The 24,323-nt window shown below is 43.7% G+C and overlaps 5 protein-coding genes across 5 annotated transcripts; 2 read left to right on the top strand and 3 right to left on the bottom strand.

Moving 5' to 3' along the window:
- The first annotated feature begins 2,576 nt into the window (after positions 1 to 2,576).
- LOC120429171 (uncharacterized) lies at positions 2,577 to 6,736 on the top strand. The gene is made up of 6 exons (XM_039594383.2): positions 2,577 to 2,907; positions 3,205 to 3,840; positions 3,897 to 4,160; positions 4,223 to 4,320; positions 4,376 to 4,498; positions 6,343 to 6,736. Exons 1-6 carry the CDS (start codon positions 2,700 to 2,702, stop codon positions 6,712 to 6,714), a joined length of 1,701 nt encoding a protein of 566 aa, XP_039450317.1. The 5' UTR covers positions 2,577 to 2,699; the 3' UTR covers positions 6,715 to 6,736.
- On the bottom strand, positions 6,731 to 8,369 carry LOC120429172 (glycosaminoglycan xylosylkinase homolog). Its single transcript, XM_039594384.2, has 4 exons — positions 7,889 to 8,369; positions 7,475 to 7,832; positions 7,009 to 7,414; positions 6,731 to 6,949 (listed from the first exon to the last, which is right to left on the bottom strand). The coding sequence occupies exons 1-4, from the start codon at positions 8,240 to 8,242 to the stop codon at positions 6,748 to 6,750; spliced, it is 1,320 nt and encodes a 439-aa protein (XP_039450318.1). The 5' UTR covers positions 8,243 to 8,369; the 3' UTR covers positions 6,731 to 6,747.
- Positions 8,370 to 8,988: 619 nt separating this feature from the next.
- Positions 8,989 to 12,373, bottom strand: LOC120429170 (transmembrane channel-like protein 5). The gene is made up of 6 exons (XM_039594382.2): positions 11,815 to 12,373; positions 11,620 to 11,722; positions 10,990 to 11,558; positions 10,290 to 10,843; positions 9,247 to 10,235; positions 8,989 to 9,186 (listed from the first exon to the last, which is right to left on the bottom strand). Exons 1-6 carry the CDS (start codon positions 12,244 to 12,246, stop codon positions 9,140 to 9,142), a joined length of 2,694 nt encoding a protein of 897 aa, XP_039450316.1. The 5' UTR covers positions 12,247 to 12,373; the 3' UTR covers positions 8,989 to 9,139.
- A 4,746-nt stretch (positions 12,374 to 17,119) lies between these two features.
- LOC120429176 (NPC intracellular cholesterol transporter 1 homolog 1b) lies at positions 17,120 to 22,391 on the top strand. Its single transcript, XM_039594389.2, has 7 exons — positions 17,120 to 17,325; positions 17,479 to 18,414; positions 18,474 to 18,691; positions 18,745 to 20,276; positions 20,332 to 20,444; positions 20,500 to 21,065; positions 21,949 to 22,391. Exons 1-7 carry the CDS (start codon positions 17,295 to 17,297, stop codon positions 22,333 to 22,335), a joined length of 3,783 nt encoding a protein of 1,260 aa, XP_039450323.1. The 5' UTR covers positions 17,120 to 17,294; the 3' UTR covers positions 22,336 to 22,391.
- Positions 22,333 to 23,438, bottom strand: LOC120429177 (uncharacterized). Its single transcript, XM_039594390.1, has 2 exons — positions 23,011 to 23,438; positions 22,333 to 22,562 (listed from the first exon to the last, which is right to left on the bottom strand). Exons 1-2 carry the CDS (start codon positions 23,310 to 23,312, stop codon positions 22,394 to 22,396), a joined length of 471 nt encoding a protein of 156 aa, XP_039450324.1. The 5' UTR covers positions 23,313 to 23,438; the 3' UTR covers positions 22,333 to 22,393.
- Positions 23,439 to 24,323: the final 885 nt, after the last annotated feature.

Raw genomic sequence — 24,323 nt, 5'->3', positions numbered from 1 at the left:
TTGAAGGGACTGAAAATTTCATCGGTAGAAGGAGCAATATTGAAATCGGGAAGATCGACAGCCAGAGAGTCGACTGTAATATATCACCTAAAACCTCAAAAATACGTTGTGAATCTCGGTCCAACTCTGGACAAAGATGTAAATTTACATCAAGATATCAATTCTTAGTTTCCAAAATATATTCCTGACATAGTACACCTAAAATCGATCTATACTTGAGTCCCAGCGTCATCAGGAGGTGTAAAATAGTGTTTTTTTTTTTTTTCTAAAAAAATATTTTCAATTAGCTCTTGTAAATAAATTGTCATGTCTGAACATGTCTGAACATTTTCGGCGCTGCAACGTCACGAAATTATTCGAAATATGTCTCGTTGGATATCAAAACCTGTCCCAAACTTGAATATCTTTACAGATTCGGATTTGAAATTGAATTTTCTACAAGTAGTGACTTTGGAAAACTTTTTTTAAGTGGCACTAATTTGCCACATCGATCACTCCGTGACGTTGCAACGGAGTGAGAAAAAGCTAAATTTCGACGCTTTTTGGTTTCATACAGATGAATAATTCATGTTTTGATGATTATAAACATTTCAAATTGTTAATCCAGCTGCGATTGATGATTGGACCAATAAAACAACGATTAAATAATCAAAATGTTTGACCTATCAGCCAAAAAGTGTCGTTTCTGTCGCTGGAGAATGTGTCATATAGTACATATTCCAAAAGGCAAATTACATCTGATATTGCACAATTAGGGGAAATATACCCTTTCTAATCAAACACCTATCTTCGTCATATGGAGAGTTTGATGCTCGATTAAAGCTCCAAAAATACTATTTAGGCTGTAAACTTACCAGCAACAGCACCGCCTCGAGTAAGCACGCAAATGTATGCCACTTACTGGCCAAAAAGATCAAATTTAATGCACTTTTGATCATAATTTCTATTTTGCGAGACCATTTCTCATCATTTTGGTGGCACACACATCCACACGCAAGATCAGAGGTTAACTTATTAACGAAAGTCGCCATCAATATCTTTTCACTTGCGCTAACGATTTCAAAGCGCTTAAGGTATAAAATTGCTTCCAACTACCGGCAACATGTTCTTTTGACCGTTACTTAGTCACTCACTTGAAAAATAATCCTGAAACATGTAAATAATTAGCAAGCGCCATCAAAAAAACAAACGCGCTAAGTCTTTTGACGTTTCAATTTTGACCATCCATTCTAATCGAAGGCTGAAGAAAACCGAGCGAGAAGCGAAGGCAAATAAAGAACACCATCACCACCAGCAGCGCTTGTGGTGTTGCCAGGAAACTTTCTCTATAAATGCTACTTTTCGTGAGTGTTCGCTCAAAATTTCATCAATTTTGGCAGCACGAAGCAGACCCAAACGAACGTTGGAAGAAAAAAAGAACTAAGCTGAAAATAGAAAAATGGGCGTGGCCCAATGCACACGACTGATTAGAATGCGTTTTTGAAATATTTTTTTAAAATGCTTGTAAAAGGAATAGCATAACCTTTAATAAAAGTGAAAATAAACAGAAATGTTCGCAAAAAGTTGCTCTACTCGTTGGTGTACTTGGTTTTACTGAATTTCAACGAACACTCCAGATTATCCAGCACCATTCAAACAAGACCGCTTATTAGGCTTAAAATGGGTTTATTTCCCCTATGATGCCAATATTGGCACGCAGCCTAGGCGTACTACGCGTATGATATTTACGCTGATAGTTGGTACGATATTATGCGCGTATGATACGCCGTAAGCGATATACCTACTCGAAGTGATCAACCCCTAGCCATATTCGATTATGCAAAGTTTGATTATCCGAAGGTTTTAATGAGACTTCGGATTAATAAATCGTGTGCTTCGTTTTTTTTAATTTTCATACTTTTAATAGCTAACTTCAATTTCGCGACCAAATTTTCAAAAAAAAAAATTCTTCAAAAAATATCAAATTCATTTTCTCAGTATTTCATCACTGGAAAAAAAAAAATCGGATCAATAATTTCAAGAGCTTCAAGAGAAAATGTTCTTAAATCTCTTGAAATTATTGATCCGATTTTAAAATTTTTAAAGTGAAACTCGTGTGAAATTTTCTGAACCACTTTCAAAAACATATTTTAACATTTTTTATTTCACGTTATACATTTTAAAAAGGACCAAATAATTCAATTTAAGATGACCTAACATGTCATTTTTTACATTTTATTATAAGGTCCAATTAAAAATAGTCCAAAGATGTATATTTGTGATATCAAACAATTCCGTCAAGAGACTTCCATGGCCTCGATCTGAAGGTGAGAACTACTGCTGTTCCATCGCGATGCCAGCAGCCAAAGCTGATCTGCTCTGCTGAAACACCAGCCGTAAGTCACGGCCTGCTTCAGCTTGTAATTGGCCATCAGGGCTCCTCTTCTGGCTTCTCTTGGTGCGAACAGTATTATCCGGAACTTACTGCCTCGAGATACAGTTGAACCCTGATTGTTTGAGAAATTTGAACATAGATTTGATGTTTGGTCATGGTTAGGACTGCTAAATTTGACTGTCAACACACCACGGTTCCACTGTACCTCTCCCTGCCGAAACATTGCACCGGAACAGCTCATCTCTTTTTGATGACAGGAAAAAATGAGCGTTGAGGACAGGTGTCGCAATCAGTTTGGCGTCGGTTCGGAACGCGTCAAGGTGTGATGGGGAAGTGGCTTCCGTTGGTTGGGCTGGGCTTGGCCGTCCTGGCGGTGGGTTTGGCCAAAGATGGACGGTTCTTGCAGGAGAATGAAATCGGTGGAGCGGATCAGGAAGATGACGGCGAAGGTGATCGAGAGGAGTTGTTGGCGCGGGAGTTGATCGGCAATCAGGTGGAACTGTTGGTGAACCGTTCCGGGGTGGATGTGGCAGGTATTAAGGGAGGGTTGGGGAAGGGTTGTTGGCTTGTTGTTTTTGATTGAGAATTAGATGAAAAAATGTTGCGAAGCGTACTCACGTGTGAACAAGCGTGGTCAAGCCGCAGCGGTTGTTCAATGGTTATCAGAGTGGAGAAATTGTTGCAATGTTTAATGGGAGATCGAAAGTTATTGTGTGAGAGAGAAACACAATCGACCAAGAAGATCGGTGTGTGTTGAATAAACTGGTTTCTCATAAGATTGATTAGGTATTTAAAAAAAGTTTATTTGGGATCATTCCCATAAATTCCAGAACTAATCAGAACCAACAATGGCGGTCTCCAAAACATCCCGTCGGAACGTCTCCGCCTGCGAGACATCATCGGCCGCAGCCAACTGCAGTACATCGACTACAAGGTGGAGTACGGCTTGCGGTACGACCCAAAACTGGCCGCCAGACAGTCACAGCCACCGCGGTCACAACCTCCCGTTGCATCAGTAAGTTACGGCGCCAACAGCATCGACGAAAGCGACATCAAAGCGGATTCGTCCATTCCGTTGGTGGTCGTTTCTACCGGTGGCAACAGAACCTGGTTCGCCGTCAAAGACAACGTAACGACCTTCGCGAGTTCACCCGTCCAGAACGTGATGCGACCTCCGACGAGGGTCGAGCAGACGCTGGACTTGCTGGGTGATCGACTGAAGAAGCTGCTGTTGAACAGTTTTGTTCCGAACTCGACCGAGTCCAGGGTGATCGAGAAGCTCAAGTCTCCGCTGACACTGTTCAGCCTGTTCAACGTGGTCAACTTTGAGAATGCTCCGTGCGTAGCACGGCAGGGCAATTTGGGCAGTCCGTTGCAGGGGATCTGCTACCACGAGGTGCAGTGCAGCCAGCTGGGTGGAGTTCCGATGGATGTGTGTGCCGGGGGGTTCGGAGTTTGCTGTGTCTGTGAGTTGTGCTTGCTATTATTCGAACTAGTTTCCCTTGAAAACCTCTTTTTCAAGTCCAATTAGGATGCAACGACCAGACGGCCCAGAACATCAGCTACTTCCAGAGTCCGGGCTATCCGACGGCGGTCCGGACCAAACTGACGTGCAGCCTGACGGTGGCGCTGCGCTGGAACACGCGCCAGGTGCTGCTGGAGCTCATCTTCTTCGAGATGGGACCCCCGCGGGAGGGCAACTGTCTGGAGGATCAGCTGATCGTGACGGTGCAGAACACCCACCGAACGTATCCGATCCTGTGCGGGATCAACAGTGGGCAGCACTGTGAGTTGGTCACCGTTTTTGGGATGAAATCTACGTGAAATTAATGTTACGTTTTTGTTCAGTGTACCTTCAGGTGGATCGAGAGTATTCTCACTTTTTGTACTTGACAGCGGTGTCAAACTCGGATGAGCCGAAGGCGTTCAATATTAGAATTATTCAAGTGAGTTGGAATCGCAATTTTGCGATCTTTATAAATGAAAACATTTAAATTTAAGCTTTCAGAGCTTCAAGCACCCGAAGGGTGTTTACAGTACTTCACTGGGGTAAATGGTTACATCAAATCCTTCAACTACGATGACCACTCGGTTCTTGTTACGCGCAGGGAGCCAGGATACTTGGTAAGTTCTGAAAGATTGGTTTGACCTTTTGTCAATTTTGACCTGACGTCTGTTTTGATCTGACGTCAGTTTTGACCTGGTGTCAGTTTTGACTTGATGGCGGTTTTGACCAGATGTCAGTTTTGACCTTTTGACAATTTTGACCTGACGTCAGTTATGATCTGACGTCAGTTTTGATCTGACGTCAGTTTTGATCTGACGTCAGTTTTGATCTGACGACAGTTTTGATCTGACGTCAGTTTTGATCTGACGTCAGTTTTGACCTGTCGTCAGTTTTGACCTGATGTCAGTTTTGACCTGATGTCAGTTTTGACCTGATGCCAGTTTTGACCTGATGCCAGTTTTGACATGATGTCAGTTTTGACCTGATGCACACTTTGACCTGATGTCAGTTTTGACCTGATGCCAGCTTTGATCAGATGTCAGTTTCGACCTGATGCCAGCTTTGACCTGATGTCAGTTTTGACCTGATGAGAGTTTTGACCTGATGTCAATTTTGACCTGATGTCAGTTTTGGCCTGATGCCAGTTTTGACCTGATGTAAGTTTTGACTTGACGTCAGTTTTGACCTGATGTCAGTGTTGACCTGATGTCAGTATTGACCTGATGTCAGATTTGACTTGATGCCAGTTTTGATCTGTTGTACGTTTTGACTTGATGTCAGATTTGAGATGTTGTCAAAATAGATTTGATGGCAGTTTTGTTTTGATTTGAGTTTTGACCTGACGTCAGTTTTCACCTGATGCCAGATTTGAACTGATGTCCGATTTGACCCGATGCCAGTTTTGACTTGATGTCAGTTTTGGTTTGATTTGAGTTTTCACCTGACGTCAGTTTTTACCTGATGTCAGATTTGAACTGATGTCAGATTTGACCTGATGCCAGTTTTGACTTGATGTCAGTTTTGGTTTGATTTGAGTTTTGACTTGACGTCAATTTTGACCTGATGTCAGTATTGACCTGATGTCAGATTTGACTTGATGTCAGTTTTGACCTGACGTCAATTTTGACCTGATGTTAGATTTGACCTGATGTCAGTATTGACCTGATGCCAGTTTTGACTTGATGTCAGTTTTGGTTTGATTTGAGTTTTGACTTGACGTCAATTTTGACCTGATGTCAGTATTGACCTGATGCCAGTTTTGACTTGATGTAAGTTTTGGTTTGATTTGAGTTTTGACCTGACGTCAGTTTTCACCTGATGTCGATTCTGTACTGATGTCAGTTTTGACCTGATCCCAATAAGACCTGATGGAACCTGATTAGAGCTAATTTTTTATTACATTTTTACTTAAAGGCTACTGTCAATAGCAATTGTTTTCGTTAAAAAACAAATATAAATAAAAAGGTAATCCAAGAAAAATCAAAAGAAACGTAATGAATTTGTAAACAAAGAGTATATTCTGCTGACGTCAGTTACTGTTTACCAGTTTTTAAGTAAAATATATTTATAGAACTTTGTTAACAATTAATCAATAATTAAACATAAATTAATGATACAACTGTATCAAGTAATTGCTCCTTCCTACCTTGACAGCTCCTTTCAGTCAAACTATCAGCAAACACTAAATTTTATTGCACCACAAAACATCTCAATAAATCTTCATTTTAATCAAAATTTTACGAAAAACTATTTTTTCATTCCCAACACTGATAACACGGTGATAAACACTTTGCAGTCGTCTGAAGGCTGCAATACGTAAACAAAACAAAACAAAAAACAGCAACCTGTCAAAATTCAGCCCTGCGATGTTTTTCCGCACTGTGTTTGACACTTTGGCTGCGTGCTTTCACCATTCGTCAAGTGTTGCCAATCGGATTGCAATTTCGATTTTTATTTTCAGAACAACCTCAACTACGCCATCTGCATCCGACGAACGCCCAACTTTTGCTCGACGACCTTCTCGAACGTGAACGAGTACGGCGAGGAGAACGCGTTTCAGTTGGTCAACTATGACGAAGATGGCGCCAGCTTGACGCGCCCGGGCACGGCTGGCGTTGAGATCTACAACTGTCCGGACGACTTTGTGGCGCTCAACTATCTGCGGCTGTGCGGCGAACGGCTCAACGACGGTGCCACCAGCGAGGACTACGGCCAGAACGCGCCGGTCGTGGACGACAGCGGCGGGCCGATCGTGGTGCCGTTCCGGTCCAACGAGGAGCTCGTGGGGAGGGGGTTTAAGCTGATGTACAAGCAGGAGATTTGTCAGAGTTAATAAAGATGGGGTTTTGGTTGGTTTTAAAATGTTTTATTTTAAAATTTTGCTGCCATACTTTTCGCGGCACAGCTCTACCGTGGCGTAGATCAACAGAAGTCGGCGTTCCAGGCCGATGTAGTGCTCTTTGGTTAACAGGGGGTTCAACAGATCTATTTGATTCAACTCGCGCAGCGTTTCGGTTAGAGCACCGCCGGAGAACATCAGAAGGCGCTCCCACGTGGTCCGGCGGATCCTGAAATGGTTTGATAGCTGTCAGAATTGAGATTTTTGACGTTTGGTGGTTGGACTCACATGCAACACTGGTAAAGTGGGGCTAGGATGTCAAAGTGATCTTTGAACGCGTTCCCGAAGCCCTTTCCGTTGTCCATTAGCAAGACCCGATCCTCCCTGGTCTCGTAGTGATGCCGGTCGCCATTTTGGATCAGGAAATCGAACACCGCTGCGTCGATCAGGTCCAGCAATCGCTCCAGCGGAAGTTGTTCCTTGACCTTCGCGCAGTACCCGTCGTTCCGCTCCCATTCGGCACTTACCCCGTTTTGGTAGGTTCGCTGCCAGGGTGATCGATACTTGGCGAACTTTCCCGGAATGATCAGCAGCAAAGCCCCCTCCAAGGTTCCCCCTTCCGAGTCGTCACAAACGGTTTCGCTCTGCCGGCAGTAATGACACTTTCCGTAGACACATTGTCGCGTATCGTTTTCTAAAAATAAGGTTTGATCGTAAAAAGGTAATAAAACGTAGAATTTCAGCGTGATCTTACTGATCATCGTCGCTCGCAGCTCGTCGTCAGCTATTGCGTAGATCTCCGTGAGAGAGACTTTCCTACCCACGACAATCGGAGTCCACCGCAGGTTCAGAATCGCTCCCAGATGAAACGCCACGACCTCGGAGTTGTGTCGATCCTTGCCGGAGTAGACCGGGCCCTCAAGCCTAGCATCTCTACCGTACCAGCTCGGCTTGAACAGAACGGACTGCTTGCCGGCCAAATCAAAGACTAGTTTCAGCTGCGTTCCCCGAGGAGTATTCCTGGCCCGCAGAATCTGGGCCTCCTGGAGAGCCCGTATCACCTTCCCAATCTTCTCATCCTTCTGAGGGAAGATCTCATTCCCACTGGGCCACTAAAACGAAACCGTCGATCATTCTTGAACCCCAAACCGAACCTCAACCAACTCACCCCGCTGGCAATCTTCCACACCGTCGATATGTTGTACCCTTTGGCTCCAAACGACCGCACCAACCCGCGCTTCACCGGATCGTACCTTGGATTCCGGTTCTTGAACACCGTCTTCAACTTAACAACCCGCGTTTCGACCAGCTGCTGAATCGACGCGGTCCGTCCCACCACCTTCATCAATGCATCACTCTCATTCACCGCTGGAACCAAACTTCTCGAGTGAACCTGCGCCGGAACGGGATGTTCCTGGTCCACGGCGAGCCACCGGATGAAGTAAAAGTTGGTGCTGAATATCAGCAGGACTAGCAGGGCAACGAGGGTCAACAGCAGGTACAGGCGGTGGCGTTTTGTCATCGTTGGGGCCGGTCGGGGCCTCCGGAACGAATCCGCCGCGGGGGGTTCATGCGATGAGGTTGGTCGGGTGTTTTTGTTGTGGTGTGGCAGGCAGCGCGAACGAGACTGAATGTTTTGATGGTGTGCTGAGAAGAGCGTTTGGCGTGTTTTTTTGTTTTGACAGATAGGTAAACAAAAAGGGGGTTGAAGAGGAACAGTGGTAGAAATAAATATTGTCTGAGGTCAAAAAAATTAATGGCTCTAACAAAAATAATGACAATCTGGCAGCACTGCCAAAAAATCTTGATATTGATTTTCGAATAAACAACACAAATAAAGAAGACAACATCCACCTGAGGTTAGATTAGGTAAAGTTTTAGTGTCTTGGTTACTTCTAATGCGGACTTCATAAAGAAGGACAGAAGGCATTTGTAGGACAAATCATGATCAAGTCTTTCTAAATATTTCGCCAACAAATTTAAGAAGATGTTCAAGATGCACTTTGCAACATTCTTCTTCTAAATAAAATCAGTTACGATTATGATAATTTCCGTTGATTTGGGAAGATCACCAAAAAGGAATGAAGTATTCAAACAAACGCGGTTTTGGGTGAACACATCCACTGGTTCGAGTTTGACGCAAATTCGTATAGCTCAGACTTCAACAGCGTCCTAGCTTCGGCAAGACATATACTGTGCACTTTGAATGATTCAGTTTATATGTCATTATGAATAAGGGAATTTCTCTATTCTCAACACAAACGTCTCTTTTAAGTGCGAAACACTTTCAAATGTATTGGATAACGTGTAAAATAAATATAAATATCGCATAATACTGAGTTGCCTCAGAACTCTATCGTGTCTTAATTTCATTAAGGAGATACATAACTTTAGGAAGCAAACATTCCGCGATCGCTGCTTAAAACCGCCTCATCCGCACTCGTTCCTCGGTGAACTCGTCGATGCCTGAAGAAAAAATCAGAACTTCAAATCCTCAATCCGCAGAAAACGACCCCCTCGACTTACGCTGATAGCCGGAACTGGTCGGACCCTCCTCATCACCCGCGTGCAGCACCGAGTTCCCGCTAATCTTACGCGGACTGTCCGCGTACCGCCAGGTGGCACTCGGATCGCTGTAGTACTTGTCGGCACTGTTCTTCCTCCCGTTCAGCAAATCCTTGTCAAAGTTCCACTCCTTTCCACGCGTTATCTTGCTAATGTTTGCCAACAGGAACTCTTTATCTTTTGCTTCCATGCACAGGAGTTCTTTAAGAAGCTTGACTTTGGCGATTTGAGCTTTAGACTTGGCGCGCAGGTAGTACGTGATGACGCCCATGGTCAGCAGGACGCCGCCGATGATGGCCGGTTTGGTGACGTAGACGAAGATCTTCCAGAAGATGTGCTCTTGCCTTAGCTTGAGGATGCCCTCCATGAAGAGCTTGTACATGTACTGGTTGCCTCGGAACGGTCCGCAAACGTCACTGACGGGAACCTTGGTCATGATGTACGCGTGGGTTATGATGACGCCGAAGATCGAGACGAACACCAGAACCAAGAAGAGGGTTTGAGTCTGGCTGGAGCGCCACAGCTTGCTCGGCGGTTTGCAGAAGTATATCAGGCTGAGCTTCTTGACGTAGAACATGAGGAACAGCTTGACGGCCACGATCACGCACAGCATCGGCGAGAAGAGCAGCCCGAACCAGAGCAGCGTCTGGTTGTAGACCAGTCCGAGACTGTTGCTGGTGAGGCAGAACTCGGGCAGCGAGATCGAGCGGCTGTAGAAGCGGTTGGCGGCGTAGCGCGTGCCCTGTAGGAAGGTCAGGAACAGAACGGAGACGACAAAGTCAATCACGATGAGGCGGTAGATTTCCTGCCCGATGGCGGTCTCCCAGCAGCCCTCGTAGGGTCGGGTGAGCCAGTAGAACATGAGGACGCCGACGATGCACAGCTGCAGCAGGAAGTTGCGCAGGAGGTTGATGTTGAGCGCCGTTGAGGAGCGGTGGTAGTCTTCGATTCTGGAAGGGGGGATGTTTGGACTAGGGGAAGCGGATTAAGATTCTTGTACTCACTTGGAAATAAACTGGAAGATGTAGTGAAACACCAGCATGGTTACATTAGTCGCGATCGACACGTACAGCGCCGACCAGGTGTCAAAGTGCTTCGTTCCGCCAAACTGCTTCAGCAGCATCCAAAGCCCAAAGCTGACGCCAGCGATCAAGGTCAGCACGATCAGGTGCGCCGTCGCGTGAAGTGCCGTACTCCGCAGCTTCTGCCACCTGCCGGAAGCGCGTTCAGCTCGGTTCATCGCCGCCAGGTACTCGCGCAGTTCCTGGTAAATGTTGGCATGCTTCAGCTGGGCCGCCTTCTCGTTCGCCACGCCAAAGTCCCACGAGCAGAAGATCTTGTGCGTCAGCACGTTGTGGACCGCTCCGCTCGCCTCGATGAAGCTGATCTTGTACGAGCGAGCCATGCTGAGCGATACGACGACGAAGATGGCCACATACATGACGATCGTGGTGAGGAAGTACGCGTGTGGCAGGCTGTACTCGGCGGTTCCCGGCAGCAGGGTGAACGATTCATTGCTGTAGAAGCCGTAGAACAGGATCGAGTTGTTGAGGTAGCCCTGTGAAAGGTTGGTTATGCTGATTAGGATGCTACGAGTAGAGATTAGCCAACAAACCCTGGTCCTATGTGCCGTGAAGCTTGTAAATCGATTAGAAGGTTAAATTTATAGTCAGAGAATCTCTAGACCAAAACAAAACAACTTACCGTTCCCGTAAACACATTCGTATAGTGGAAGTCTGTCAGTACGTCTCTCGACAGCCCGTCAACGTCACTCACGGTGACGTTCGACAGCGCCTCCCGTTCCATCCCCGAGTACAGTATCTGGGGAAAGGTGACGAACCAAAACATGAAGATCACCAGCACCAGATTCAGCACCAACAACCAGCGAAGAAACTTAAAATACGCGCTGATTCGGCTCCCAAAATGTCCCTCGATCTGCTTCATGCTTCCGTAGAACAGCTCAAAGCTGCTGAACGCATTCTTGGCGAACTTGGCGAACCGGCTGGCGTACATCTTGCCCCGGTAGCGACACTTGCGCAGGAAGCTGACCGACCGGGACCGGCTGACGGACCGCCGATTCACCGTACGGGTCAGGTTCGCCCGGATTTGGCGCTTGATCGACAGCGTCTGTGCCATCGACTTGATCGCTTCGATGCGCAGCTGTTCCGACAGCGGGTTGTCCTCCATGAGCTGCTCGCGTTGCTCAAGTTCCAGCGTTATCTGCTCAACGTCGGAAGCCGTTGTCGTGAACAGGTCGCCATCAATCGAGAGAGCTGCAATAGACGTTTGAAGTTTCTTTGTGTTCTTGTTCGGTCGGAATCTACGGCAACTCACTCTTCTGCAGTCGCGACGGCATGAACCGGATCGTCTTGTTGTACATGTTCCGCTTATTGTTCTTGATGCTCTTGCCAAAGTTGGCCGACCATCGTCGGAAGCTCTGCGGGGGAAAGAACGAAATCTCACTCTCACAAACCCACCTAATTTTCCTCCCTTCTCTATATAAGGAAGTAAACAAACAAAACCACTCACGTCGACTGCCACTCGACTCGCCTTGCTACAATCTGTGCCACCACTGGTTTCAAACTGGCTGCTGCCGCCGTCACCTTCCTTGTCGTTCTCGTCGCCACCACCGCCACCACCCTCGTCAAACTCGTCACCGTCCTCCTCCAACGCGTGCACCCCGTCCAGATCCCCGTCTTCACCATCCTCCAACCCTGCCGCAGCCATCATCATCCTATTCGGACCGTGATACTGGCGCCGGTAGGCCGAATCCGTGCGCAGCAGAAAGTTGCTGTCGCTCGTGTTTTGGAAGTCGCTGGACGACGACGACGGTGAACACTTGTTGGAAGTGCCCCCAAAGTTGACGACCTGATGAGCCGTCGTAGGTGATGACGCGTAGTCGTCCTCCTGGACCTCGATGTTGAACACGTCACTCACGGTGCGGCGGTGGTGCCGTGTCATCGTGTTCTGGAAGCAACCCGGATTACGAACTCATTTTTGCACAATTTTGGAGAAATTAGAGGGTTTTTTCTGCACTAATTAGCTGGAGGCTGCTGCGTATGAGAAAAGTGATTGTTTTGACAGGTTCCAGTTTGGCTGGAGAAAAAGTGTTGCCGAATGGTGTGGAAATCCATGAAAGAAATTTAAAAGACTAAACATTGAAACTGGAGGAAACCTGGTAGCACTTCCAATGTAAAACGACCAAAACAAACAGTTGCGATGTATCGTAGTGTTGGTGAGATCGATTTGTTCGAGCGACGAGGGGCGTTTGTTTGTTAAACAAAAGTTTGGAGTTCGTTGAGTTCAGAAATGACTTTTGGCGCCTAAATGCTGGTGAAAATATTCAGGTAATTTTGTTTATTTAACAAAAATTTATTTGAAAAAGGGAGAAATGAGATTAAAGCAATCTTTCTGATGATTCATTTAGTCGGATTTTCTTCAGATTTTGAACAATATCAAGAAATTTAATAAGTGACATGCAAATCATTCTGGTTCTAGCCCTTAGAAACAGGGCTTTTGATTTGAAGCAGAAATCGACACCTTTTTAAGTCTCGAAGCTTGAATCGACGTCGACAAATTCTGAGGAGTTGAAGATGTACAGGACTTGAAGTTATTAATTCTTACTAAAATTCATCGCATAACATTTAAATTTTAATTGAAAAAGCTTGTATAACCGACTGCAAACTAAAATTTCTACTTTTATTCGAAGAGATCTCTGAAGGCTATTTGAAAGTCAAAGTTTTGGAAACTCACATCAAAAATGGAAGCAGCACTTTATGAAAAACAATACATTCATAAATGCAAATACTTTACCAAAAATGGACTTGAACTGTAACAATGTATTTAGCATTTTGTGACACATTTTGTTCAAGAACACAATAGAATTTGAAAATAGTAGTTTATGCAACAAGTTGCAAAAAGAGAAATTTTTCAGCACGAGTCGTACATTTATCCAACGAGGTTCACCGAGTTGGATAAATACGAAGAGTGCTGAAAAAATCAAGTTTTGCAACGAGTTCCATACAACATTTTTTGCAATTTCGAAAAACACTCATTGAGTGAAATTTCAAGTCTAATTTTATATATTTTGTCACTAAATCGTTTAAATCAAAAAAATGTTGAAAAGTGTTACTTTTCGAAACAAGTGCTGCAAAGTTCAACTTTTCAGCACCCATTTCAGTGCTGAAAAGTAGAACTTTTCAGCATTTATTTTGAAAAGTGTAGCTATTCGATTTTGCTATTTTTGGTACAGAAAAGTAGGCTATTTCGTCGTTCAAGAATGACAGGAAAAGTAAGTAGTTTCACGACGGAATTGCAAAAAACAACATTTTCAAATTACTTAAATTTCTATAATTTTCTTTAATTTTTGAAAATTTCCTCAGCATTTAAAAAAAAAAAAATTTCAGAATTTCAAGAATTTCTTGAAATTCTTTAATTTTTTGAATTTCTAAAATTTCTAAAATTACTTAAATTTCTTTAATAACTTTAATTTTTTTTCATTTTCTTAAATTTCTTGATTTTTTAATTTCTTGAATTTTATTAAATTTCTTGATTTTTTGTAAATTTCTGGATATTTTTTAGTTTCTTGATTTGTTTTAATTTCTTGATTTTTTGAAATTGTTGAATATCTTAAATTTCTCTAATTTCTTGAATTTCTTGATGTTTTTGAATTTCTTGAATTTCTTGATTTTTTTAAATTTCTTGTATTTCTTGAATTTCTTGAATTTCGTAAATTTCTTGATTTTCTTGAATTTTTTGAATTTTCTGAATTTCATGAATTTCTTGAATTTCGTAAATTTCTTGATTTTCTTGAATTTGTTGAATTTTCTGAATTTCTGGAATTTCTTGAATTTCCTGAATTTCTTGAATTTCTTGAATTTCTTTAATTTCTTTAATTTCTTGAATTTCTTGAACATCTTGAATTTCTTGAATTTCTTGAATTTCTTGAATTTCTTGAATTTCTTGTATTTTTTGAATTTCTTGAATTTCTTGAATTTCTTGAATTTCTTGAATTTCTTGAATATCTTGAATTTCTTGAATTTCTTGAATTTCTTGAATTTCTTAAATGTTTTGTTTTTTTTTTTGAATTTTTGAATTTCTTGAATTTCTTGAATTTCTTGAATTCCTTGAATTTCTTGAATTTCTTGAATGTTCTGAATTTCTTGAATTTCTTCAATTTCTTAAATTTGTTGAATTTCTTAAATTTCTTGAATTCTTGAATTTCTTGAATTTCTTGAATTTCTTGATTTCTTGAATTTCTTGAATTTTTAAATTTCTTGAATTCTTGGAATTTCTTGAATTTCTTAAATTTCTTAAATTTTTTGAAATTCTAGAATTTCTTGAATTTCTTCAATTTCTTAAATTTCTTGAATTTCTTAAATTTCTTAAATTTCTTAAATTTCTTGAATTTCTTGAATTTCTTGAATTTCTTGAATTTCTTGAATTTCTTGAATTTCTTGAATTTCTTGAATTTCTTGAAATTCTTGAATTTCATGAATTTCTTGAATTTCTTGAATTTCTTGAATTTCTTGAATTTCTTGATTTTCTTGAATTTCTTGAATTTCTTGAATTTCTTGAATTTCTTGAATTTCTTAAATTTCTTGAATTTCTTGAATTTCTTGAATTTCTTGAATTTCTTGAATTTCTTGAATTTCTATAATTTCTTGAATTTTTTGAATTTCTTGATTTTCTTGAATTTCTTGAATTTCTTGAATTTCTTGAATTTCTTGAATTTCTTGAATTTCTTGAATTTCTTGAATTTCTTGAATTTCTTGAATTTTTTTAATCTTTTTAATCTTTTGAACTCGTTGCAAATGTCTTTTGATCACCTATCCAACGACAGGTCGCATGATAATCCGGATAACGTTTTGATCAAATTATCTGGGATACGGCCTCTAAAAAGTTAATAAATAACACTTAAGTGCTTATAACTTTTGATAAGGTTGTTAGATCTGCAATGTATTAAACTCATTGGAAAGGTCTTTTCAATACCTTTCAAAAAAATGTATATTTTTACAAAAAACCAACCTTTTTACAATTTTCCGGACTTTTGATAAAGTTGTTTTGTTAGCATAACTTTTAAAATAATAATAATAATAATAATAATTTTCAATAGCGACTTATGGGACCCCAAGACGGATCGAATTTTTTTTATCAACATCCCACCACACACACAGACATTTGCTCAGAATTTGATTCTGAGTCGATATGTATGCAATATTGTTCAAACGTCAACATCAGTTTGACTTGTTTTGACGGTTGAGTGCTTTTCAATTTGAATTCGTTCGAATTAGCGACCATTCGAATTAGCGGACATTCGCTTGGGAGTTTCAGTGTTAAATTCTAAGAGTTTGGTTTTACTGGAGACAGGGTTTATAAATCTTCAGTAATATGAGGTGGATTCACGTGACAAATTAGAGTCGGCGCAAGAAGGCGTCATCCATAAAGTATGTCACGCTCTAGGGGGGGAGGGGGGGGGGGAAGGTCTGAGAAAGTGTGACATTGCGTGTTATAAGTATAGGGAAAACGTGACAAAGGGGGGGGGGGGTAAATTTTAGCTGATTTTAGCGTGACGTACTTTATGGATGAAGCCGAATTTAACACTGGAAGGCCCAACGCATGTCCAACTTACACGGACGCCCAAGCCTCCCAAAAAAGTTGGAACGGTAACTTCAACTCGCTGGTTCTCGGGCATTAATCAACCAATCGGGACGATTCTTGTTTCCAGTGATTTGTAAGAATGTTTAGATAATTCTAGAACTTTGCAGAACTTAATTTGATCAAATCTGTAATTTCTGCGACCGAAAACATCGTTCCACCTTTTTTAAAACGACAGCCTCCGCGGAATTTTCGGCGATTTTTTTTTACACGTGAAAAAAAAAGTTGGAACGATGTTTTTGATCGCAAAAATTACAGATTTGATCAAATTAAGTTCTGCATAGTTCTAGAATCATCTAGACATCCTAACAAATCACTGGAAAGAAGAATCATCTTGATTGGTTGAGTTATGCCCGAGAACCAGCGAGTTGAAGTTACCGTTCCAACTTTTTTAAAGCCTTGGGCGTTGGAATGTTAAAAAAAAGTGTTTATGTCAAAGACATGACCAATATGACAAAGATCTTTGCAAGAGGATCTTCGAATGGTAGAATCAAAACAAACGTTCTTTGTCAAAAATTTCAATTTCAATGCAATTAGGTTTTACGCCGACTCGGTTTTTAGGTTAGAAATTTGACAGCTTGCCTGCATTGTTTACGTTTTTAGCACGTGTGTCTCAGTAAAAATGTGTGTGCGTGTGCGCTCATGACGTCGCTCTATAAAACCTAATTGTAGTTCCACCAGACACCTAATGATGGCATGTCAGCAATTTGACGATCAACACAGCTTTTAAAAAGGGTTTTAAACTGAGATTCAGTTGAAATAGCACAATAGGAAGTTCACGAGCAGGTATCTCTCGAAAGTTTTATAAAATTAGTTATTCAAAAAGTAAAAATCAGCTACAATCCGGACATAATCCTACAGCTTTTTTATGATATCCTATCACCGATTTCTTCACATTCGCCAATTTCCTTAATCCATATCACCGCCAATCAACCGATAGCCTAAAATACCAACAACACCAATCATTTCGCTCAGCTGCGAGCCACTTTGCTTCGCAAGATAAGCCCGCTCAGCGAATCATTCGCCAGGTGATTGTTGTCTGATGCATCGTCATCCGCTGGCCAGCTAGAGCAATGCCAGGTGTTCAAACAGCGTCTTGAGTTAACCCACTCATCGCTTTAGTTCTTCCGAGTCGATGGAAACTACTCCAAGTGATCCTACTCCTACAAGAAAGTTGCAAATAAAGTCCAAACGCGTGAGATAACCGGCGCGTCTTATCTTATCACGCGTTGATTGGGCAGTTCGAGGGTTCTACGCAGGTTTACGACCCGCTGGCTACCTGGCCGGTGGTCAGTTTGCTGCCGGCAGCTTAACCGTCTGGACGCAGAAGTGCTCGAACAAGTGATGCAGCAATGAGTGGTGCGAACTGGAAACTTTCGAGTGGTAGGTGGAATTCGGCTTGCGATAATCCATCAAGTGATAAACGTAGTCGAGTCGCGATAAGCTCGAAGTCATTGATGAAATTTGAAACGAAAGACTCCGTTACGCTTGATGGATTGTTGAGATAATACGGGGACTCTCTTTGGTATCTTGCAGCGGTACTGGTTTTGGTGGTGCTACAAGCAGCATGGGGTCAGGACGGCGAACATCACTGCGTGATGTATGGAGTGTGTAACCAAATTGGGATTCATCATCAGAACTGCCCGTCTAATGAAACGGCGAAACCTTTGGATCCGCAGCACAGCCTGTATGAGGAAGCCGTTGCGATCATGAAGAGACGGTGCGGGTTCATGTTTGAAGACGAATCTACGCCACTGTGTTGTGATCCGTTCCAGTTACATCAGCTGGACAGCAACTTCAAGAATGGTGAAGGTCTGTTTGGACGGTGTGAAACCTGCCTGAAGAACATGCTGTTCAGTATCTGCAACTTTGCGTGTAATCCGGAGCAGAGTCGATTTTTGACGGCGCACACCCACGAAAGCGGATACTACGTGGACAAGGTCGACTACCGGATAGATCGGGATCACGTCCACGGGGTGTACGATTCGTGCAAGGGGATAATTCTTCCCTCGAGCGGAAAGTACGCCATGGACATCGCTTGCGGTGGCTGGGAATCGACCCGCTGTACGGCGGAACGCTGGTTCGAGTACCTGGGCGATGCGGCCAACAACGACTACGTTCCGTTCACGATCGAGTACCACTTTGAGGAGGATCCGGACGCGCGGTACAACCAGGACGTGCTGCACTGCGACCGGGCGTACAACGATTCGAACAGCTGTTCGTGCGTAGACTGTGCCGAGAGCTGTCCGGTGTCGGATCCACCGGAAGCGGCGAAGCCAGGCTTCCTGGTTGGTGATCTGAACGGAGTGACGTTCGTGGTGGCGGTCGTTGTTGGCGGGTTCGGACTGGCAGTGATCCTGGTTTCGTTGTTTGTCAAATCTTCCAAGCGGTTGCCGGAGTTCCCAAAGTTCTGCGGCGGCTTCCCGTCGGTCAATGCCGGACTGACCACGTTCTTCACACGCTGGGGAACCTGTAGGTATCCGAATACCTTAAGTCGAGATTCTCTACTAATCAAATCCCCTCTCCAACAGATTGCGCCGGCCACCCGGTACTGATCCTAGCCATCAGCTCCTGGGCGATCGCTGGGCTCTGCTACGGGATCATCTTCCTGGAGATCACGACCGACCCGGTCGAGCTGTGGGCTGCCCCGGAAAGCCGGTCCCGCATCGAGAAGGACTACTTTGACACGCGGTTTGCGCCCTTCTTCCGCACGACGCAGATGTTCATCAAGCCGACCAAGCAGGACTACGTGAGTAAAGGTATGGATTCCGGTAGGAGATTGCTAATTTTCAAACTCCACAGTTCGTGCACGAAACCCCCACCGGCAACGTCACTTTCGGTCCTGCTTTCGACAAAGACTTCCTGCTGGAGGTGTTTGCCCTGCAGGAACACATCGAGCAGATCGGCCAGGCGGAGGGAGCGGGTCTGGAGAAGATTTGCTATGCACCGATGACGGCCGCCGGGAAGGAGACGGAACTGAGCGAGTGCACGGTTCAGTCGGTGTTTGGTTACTTCCAGAACGATTACGACAAGTTCAACGCCAGCTATGAGAATTGGGACGGGTTTGAGATCAACTACCTGAACACGATCAACGACTGCACGAGGAATGCCTACCTGCCGGCTTGTTTTGGTCCGTATGGAGGGCCGGTAGAGCCGGGGATCGCGGTTGGAGGCTTCCCGAAGCCGGCCATGGGTGAGAGTCCGGATTACCGGTTGGCAACGGGGGTGATCGTGACGATCTTGATTAACAACAAGGCGGACAAGGAGCGGTTGGGACCGGCAATGGAGTGGGAGAAGAAGTACATTGAGTTTATCGAGCAGTACCGGAATCCGGCGATGGACATTGCGTACTCGGCGGAACGGTCGATCGAGGACGGAATCGACGCGATGTCGGAGGCGGAGCTGTACACGGTGATAATTAGCTACGTGGTGATGTTTGTTTACATTACGATTTCGCTGGGGAAGATCAGCGGGCTGCGGACGTTCTTCAAGGAGTCGAAGATCATATTGGCGGTGGGAGGGATCGTGATCGTGCTGGTGTCTGTGGCTTGCAGTTTGGGATTCTTCGGGTATTTGAGGCTGGCGACAACCATGCTGACGATCGAGGTGATTCCGTTCCTGGTGCTGGCGGTAGGAGTGGATAATATTTTCATGCTGGTGCATGCCTTCCAGCGGGTTGATCGTGTCGAGACTCCGAATACAGCGGAAGCAATCGGATTGGCGTTGGGACAGATCGGACCGTCGATCCTGCTGACTTCCGCCAGTGAGTGTTGCTGCTTCGCCATCGGAGGATTGTCCCCGATGCCGGCTGTGAACACGTTCGCTTGGTACGCTACCGTAGCACTGTTTGTGGACTTTGTCCTGCAGATCACGGCGTTCGTCGCGCTGATGGCGATCGACGAGCGGAGAACGGCAAGCGGCAGGTTGGATCTGTTCTGCTGCATCAAAGCCGACAAGGAGTCGTTCAAAGAGGAGCGAACCGGGATTCTGGAGAAGCTCTTTGGCAGATATTACGCGCCGTTCTTGATGAAGAAGTGCGTTCGCTTGTCGGTGCTGGCGATCTTCATCGTGGTGTCTTCCCTGTCGTTGATGGTGGTTCCCAGCGTCGAGCCGGGCCTGGATCAGGAGCTGTCGATGCCGAAGGAGTCCCACCTGGTGAAGTACTTCCAGTTCATGGCGGACCTCCTCTGGATGGGACCTCCGGTGTACTTTGTGCTGAAACCTGGACTGAACTACACTCACGTCGACGATCAGAACATGGTCTGCGGTGGAGTGCTGTGCAACACGGACTCGGTGCAGACCCAGCTGTACCTGGCGTCGCTGTATCCGGAGATGTGAGTGATCATTCCGTACCTTCTCCGATCTACTAAAATTAAGACTCAATTCTAGAACCCGAATCGCTCGCCCCTCCTCATCCTGGCTGGACGACTACATCGACTGGCTGAGCATTGACGGATGCTGCCGATACAACGCCACTGACGGATCGTTCTGCATGAGTACCAGTAAGTCCGTTTAACCAGAACAAAACGCCCCAACCTCAAACCCCACTTCTTCCAGACACTGCCTGCCCACCATGTCCGAAGGAATTCGACGATACCGGAGTTCGCCCAACCGTGGCACAGTTCGAGCGCTACCTGGAGTTCTTCCTGTCGGACCTGCCGGACGATCGGTGCGCCAAAGCGGGACGAGCAGCCTACCTGACAGCTATGAACTACGTTGCGGACTCGCAGGGTCACGTCAACGTGCACGATTCGTACTTTATGAGCTACCATACGACGGTGGTCAAGTCGCGGGACTTTTACGAAGCGCTCGAGTGGGCGCGGAAGATCACCGACGACATTCAGGCGATGCTGGACGAACAGGTACCGGGCGTGGAGATCTTCCCGTACAGTGTGTTCTACGTGTACTACGAGCAGTATCTGACGATTTGGGGCGATACGCTGCTTTCGTTGGGACTTTCGCTGGCGGCTGTGTTTGTGGTGACGTTCCTGGTTACGGGGCTGGACATTGTCTTTTCGGCGATCGTACTGTTGATGGTGTTCTTGATCGTGCTGAACATGGGAGGGTTCATGTGGCTGTGGAACATCACGCTGAATGCGGTTTCATTGGTGAATTTGGTTATGGTAAGTGCTTTATAATCCTAATTTTTAATCCTAATTCCTAATCCTAATTCCTAATCCTAATTCCTAATCCTAATTCCTAATCCTAATTCCTAATTGAATTCCTAATCGTAATGCCTAATCGTAATTCCTAATCCTAATTCCTAATCCTAATTCCTAATCCTAATTCTCAATCCTAATTCCTAATCGTAATTCCTAATCGTAATTCCTAATCGTAATTCCTAATCCTAATTCCTAATCCTAATGCCTAATCCTAATTCCTAATCCTAATGCCTAATCCTAATTCCTTATCCCTAATTCCTAATCCTAATTCCTAATCCTAATTCCTAATCCTAATTCCTAATCGCAATTCCTAATACTAATCCTAATCCTAATTCCTAATCCTAATTCCTAATCCTAATTCCTAATCCTAATTCCTAATCCTAATTCCTAATCCTAATTCCTAATCCTAATTCCTAATCCTAATTCCTAATCCTAATTCCTAATCCTAATTCCTAATCCTAATTCCTAATCCTAATTCCTAATCCTAATTCCTAATCCTAATTCCTAATCCTAATCCTAATTCCTAATCCTAATTCCTAATCCTAATTCCTAATCCTAATTCCTAACCTATTTCCTAATCCTAATTCCTAATCCTATTTCCTAATCAAAATTTCTAATTCTATTTCCTAATCCTAGTTTCTAATCCTAATTCCCAACCTTAATTCCTAATCCTTATAATTCCTAATCCTAATTTCTAATCCTAATTCCTAATCCTAATTCCTAATCCTAATTCCTAATTCTAATTCCTAATCCTAATTTCTAATCCTAATTCCTAATTTTGATCTTAATTTCTAATCTTGAATCAAGCTTTCCATCTAAATTTCACAAATTGACCTTCTTTCAGTGCGTCGGCATCGGCGTCGAGTTCATCTCGCACATCGTGCGCTCCTTCAAGAACGAGTCCGGCACGAACGTGCAACGATCGGCGCTGGCCCTCACCAAAACCGGCAGCAGCGTCTTCTCCGGCATCACGCTGACCAAGTTTGCCGGCATCATAGTACTAGCGTTCGCCAACTCGCAGATCTTCCAGATCTTCTACTTCCGCATGTACCTCGGCATCGTGCTGATTGGGGCCGCCCACGGGTTGATCCTGCTGCCGGTGTTCCTGAGCTATGTCGGGCCGAGGTCGGTCAAGAGGGTGGCGGCGGAGGTGAAGACTTCTAATGGTACAGAATTTGTTCAACAGGAAGTTTCGGCACCAAATGAAGACACTCTGCTAAGCAGTTCGTAACATGTTTCAACAGTTAATTTATTGTGCTAAAAATAAAACAAAAATACTCAAAACGATTTCAACTGGGTAGTTTGAACGGGATTCCGGTGAACCGAGGTCGCTGGGTGATCTTGTCCGCGTTGATCTTCTCGCCGATCAGGGTGATTTCTTGGCGCTTCTTAGGGTGGTACAACAGGTGGGCGTCCTCCGTTACCAGTGGGTCTACCGCGCCGGAGTGCCATCCGTAACTGGCGGGGTGGAAACATTTTAATTTATAAGGCGTTTGACTAAAGCTATTAACTTTTCTTGGCCTAGTGGGAAAAATATAATTTAATTCAAAAATGACGAACTCGATGTCACAGTGTCTTTATTAGAGATCCTAAATAGGGAGACTGGTCGAAGTGAATTTGACGTACCCAAACAGACACGAGTTTGACGTATCCAAACGAGCATTTGCCTTTACGCCCAGCAAAACTTATCAGTGTTGCCAAGCTCAAAACATACGTTGCCAGATCGATTTAGCCAGCTTAGACCAGTCTCCCTATTTAGGGTCTCTAGTCTTTATGCAAACAATGATCGAGCTCGAGCTGTCAGAATCCCTGCGAAATATGTCGGCTGAAATATCGAGCGGTCAAGAGATAGCAAATCTGCTGCAAACAAACTCGCAACTCTCCATTGTTGTCTCAAGAAACTCACCACTGATTCTCCGTCCGCGGTTCCTGGTACTTTTCCCGCGGTCCCTCCGTGATGTTCTTCTCCAGCAGCTCCACGTACTTGTGCACGTTGGCCAGCTTGCGCTGGGCCTCCTCCGAGGTCGAGTCGTACTTGGACCAGAACTTGATCGCTATCGGCACCCGACGCACATCCGGCATAAAGCTGTCCGTCACGCGGATGTGCGCATTCGCCCGGTTGATGATCTCCTTCTCGAACGCGTACGATACGATGGCCGGCGGTTTGGGCACTTCCTCTTCAGGGGCGGACGAGGCAATCTCCTTCATTGTCACCAAGGTCGCTGGTTCCGAACAGTTTTGGAAAATGAAAAGGGTTGCTTCGATAATCACGAGGATGGATATTTTTGTTTTCTTTTCTTTTTTAGGAAAGAGAGCACCTTATCGAAGCAAGCCGAACGAAGCGACTGAAAAACGTGATTGGCTTGGAATTGCCTAACTCGATGGCGCGCACCCGGTTTCAATCCGAACCTCTGCCTCCACCGGCCCACCACCCAACATCATCATCATCATTATTGCCCTGGGCCCGGAACGAGGCACGGTATAATAGGATAGGCGTTGACAGAGACAACTAGAGTTAAAATATGTGAATTTTACATGCTTTACAAAAATGACAAAAATGACAAAAATGACAAAAATGACAAAAATGACAAAAATGACAAAAACGACAAAAATGACAAAAATGACAAAAATGACAAAAATGACAAAAATGACAAAAATGACAAAAATGACAAAAATGACAAAAATGACAAAAATGACAAAAATGACAAAAATGACAAAAATGACAAAAATGACAAAAATGACAAAAATGACAAAAATGACAAAAATGACAAAAATGACAAAAATGACAAAAATGACAAAAATGACAAAAATGACAAAAATGACAAAAATGACAAAAATGACAAAAATGACAAAAATGACAAAAATGACAAAAATGACAAAAAAGACAAAAATGACAAAAATGACAAAAATGACAAAAATGACAAAAATGACAAAAATTACACAAATTACACAAATTACATATTTTACAAATTTTACAAATTTTACAAATTTTACAAATTTTACAAATTTTACAAATTTTACAAATTTTACAAATTTTACAAATTTTACAAATTTTACAAATTTTACAAATTTTACAAATTTTACAAATTTTACAAATTTTACAAATTTTACAAATTTTACAAATTTTACAAATTTTACAAATTTTACAAATTTTGCAAATTTTACAAATTTTGCAAATTTTACAAATTTTGCAAATTTTACAAATTTTGCAAATTTTAC

The sequence above is a fragment of the Culex pipiens genome, chromosome 1 (genome assembly GCF_016801865.2).
Source record: "Culex pipiens pallens isolate TS chromosome 1, TS_CPP_V2, whole genome shotgun sequence".
Classification (NCBI taxonomy): Eukaryota; Metazoa; Arthropoda; class Insecta; order Diptera; family Culicidae; genus Culex; species Culex pipiens.
The sequence above is the reverse complement of the archived record's forward strand: the minus strand, read 5'-3'. Positions and strand labels throughout refer to the sequence as shown.

Bases quoted from the DNA above. Each gene is read 5' to 3' on its own strand.
- LOC120429171 (XM_039594383.2), top strand. From the start codon at position 2,700: ATGGGGAAGTGGCTTCCGTTGGTTGGGCTGGGCTTGGCCGTCCTGGCG. The intron at 3,841-3,896 runs GTGAGTTGTGCT...CTCTTTTTCAAG, and splicing joins GTTCGGAGTTTGCTGTGTCT to TCCAATTAGGATGCAACGAC. The intron at 4,499-6,342 runs GTAAGTTCTGAA...TTTTATTTTCAG, and splicing joins GCAGGGAGCCAGGATACTTG to AACAACCTCAACTACGCCAT.
- LOC120429172 (XM_039594384.2), bottom strand. From the start codon at position 8,242: ATGACAAAACGCCACCGCCTGTACCTGCTGTTGACCCTCGTTGCCCTG. The intron at 7,833-7,888 runs GTGAGTTGGTTG...GTTTCGTTTTAG, and splicing joins TGTGGAAGATTGCCAGCGGG to TGGCCCAGTGGGAATGAGAT. The intron at 6,950-7,008 runs GTGAGTCCAACC...AAACCATTTCAG, and splicing joins CCACTTTACCAGTGTTGCAT to GATCCGCCGGACCACGTGGG.
- LOC120429170 (XM_039594382.2), bottom strand. From the start codon at position 12,246: ATGACACGGCACCACCGCCGCACCGTGAGTGACGTGTTCAACATCGAG. The intron at 10,844-10,989 runs GTAAGTTGTTTT...AACCTTTCACAG, and splicing joins CGAATGTGTTTACGGGAACG to GGCTACCTCAACAACTCGAT. The intron at 10,236-10,289 runs GTGAGTACAAGA...CCCCCCTTCCAG, and splicing joins ATCTTCCAGTTTATTTCCAA to AATCGAAGACTACCACCGCT.
- LOC120429176 (XM_039594389.2), top strand. From the start codon at position 17,295: ATGAGTGGTGCGAACTGGAAACTTTCGAGTG. The intron at 18,692-18,744 runs GTGAGTAAAGGT...CAAACTCCACAG, and splicing joins AGCCGACCAAGCAGGACTAC to TTCGTGCACGAAACCCCCAC. The intron at 20,277-20,331 runs GTGAGTGATCAT...ACTCAATTCTAG, and splicing joins GCGTCGCTGTATCCGGAGAT to AACCCGAATCGCTCGCCCCT.
- LOC120429177 (XM_039594390.1), bottom strand. From the start codon at position 23,312: ATGAAGGAGATTGCCTCGTCCGCCCCTGAAGAGGAAGTGCCCAAACCG. The intron at 22,563-23,010 runs GTGAGTTTCTTG...CCACCCCGCCAG, and splicing joins CCGCGGACGGAGAATCAGTG to TTACGGATGGCACTCCGGCG.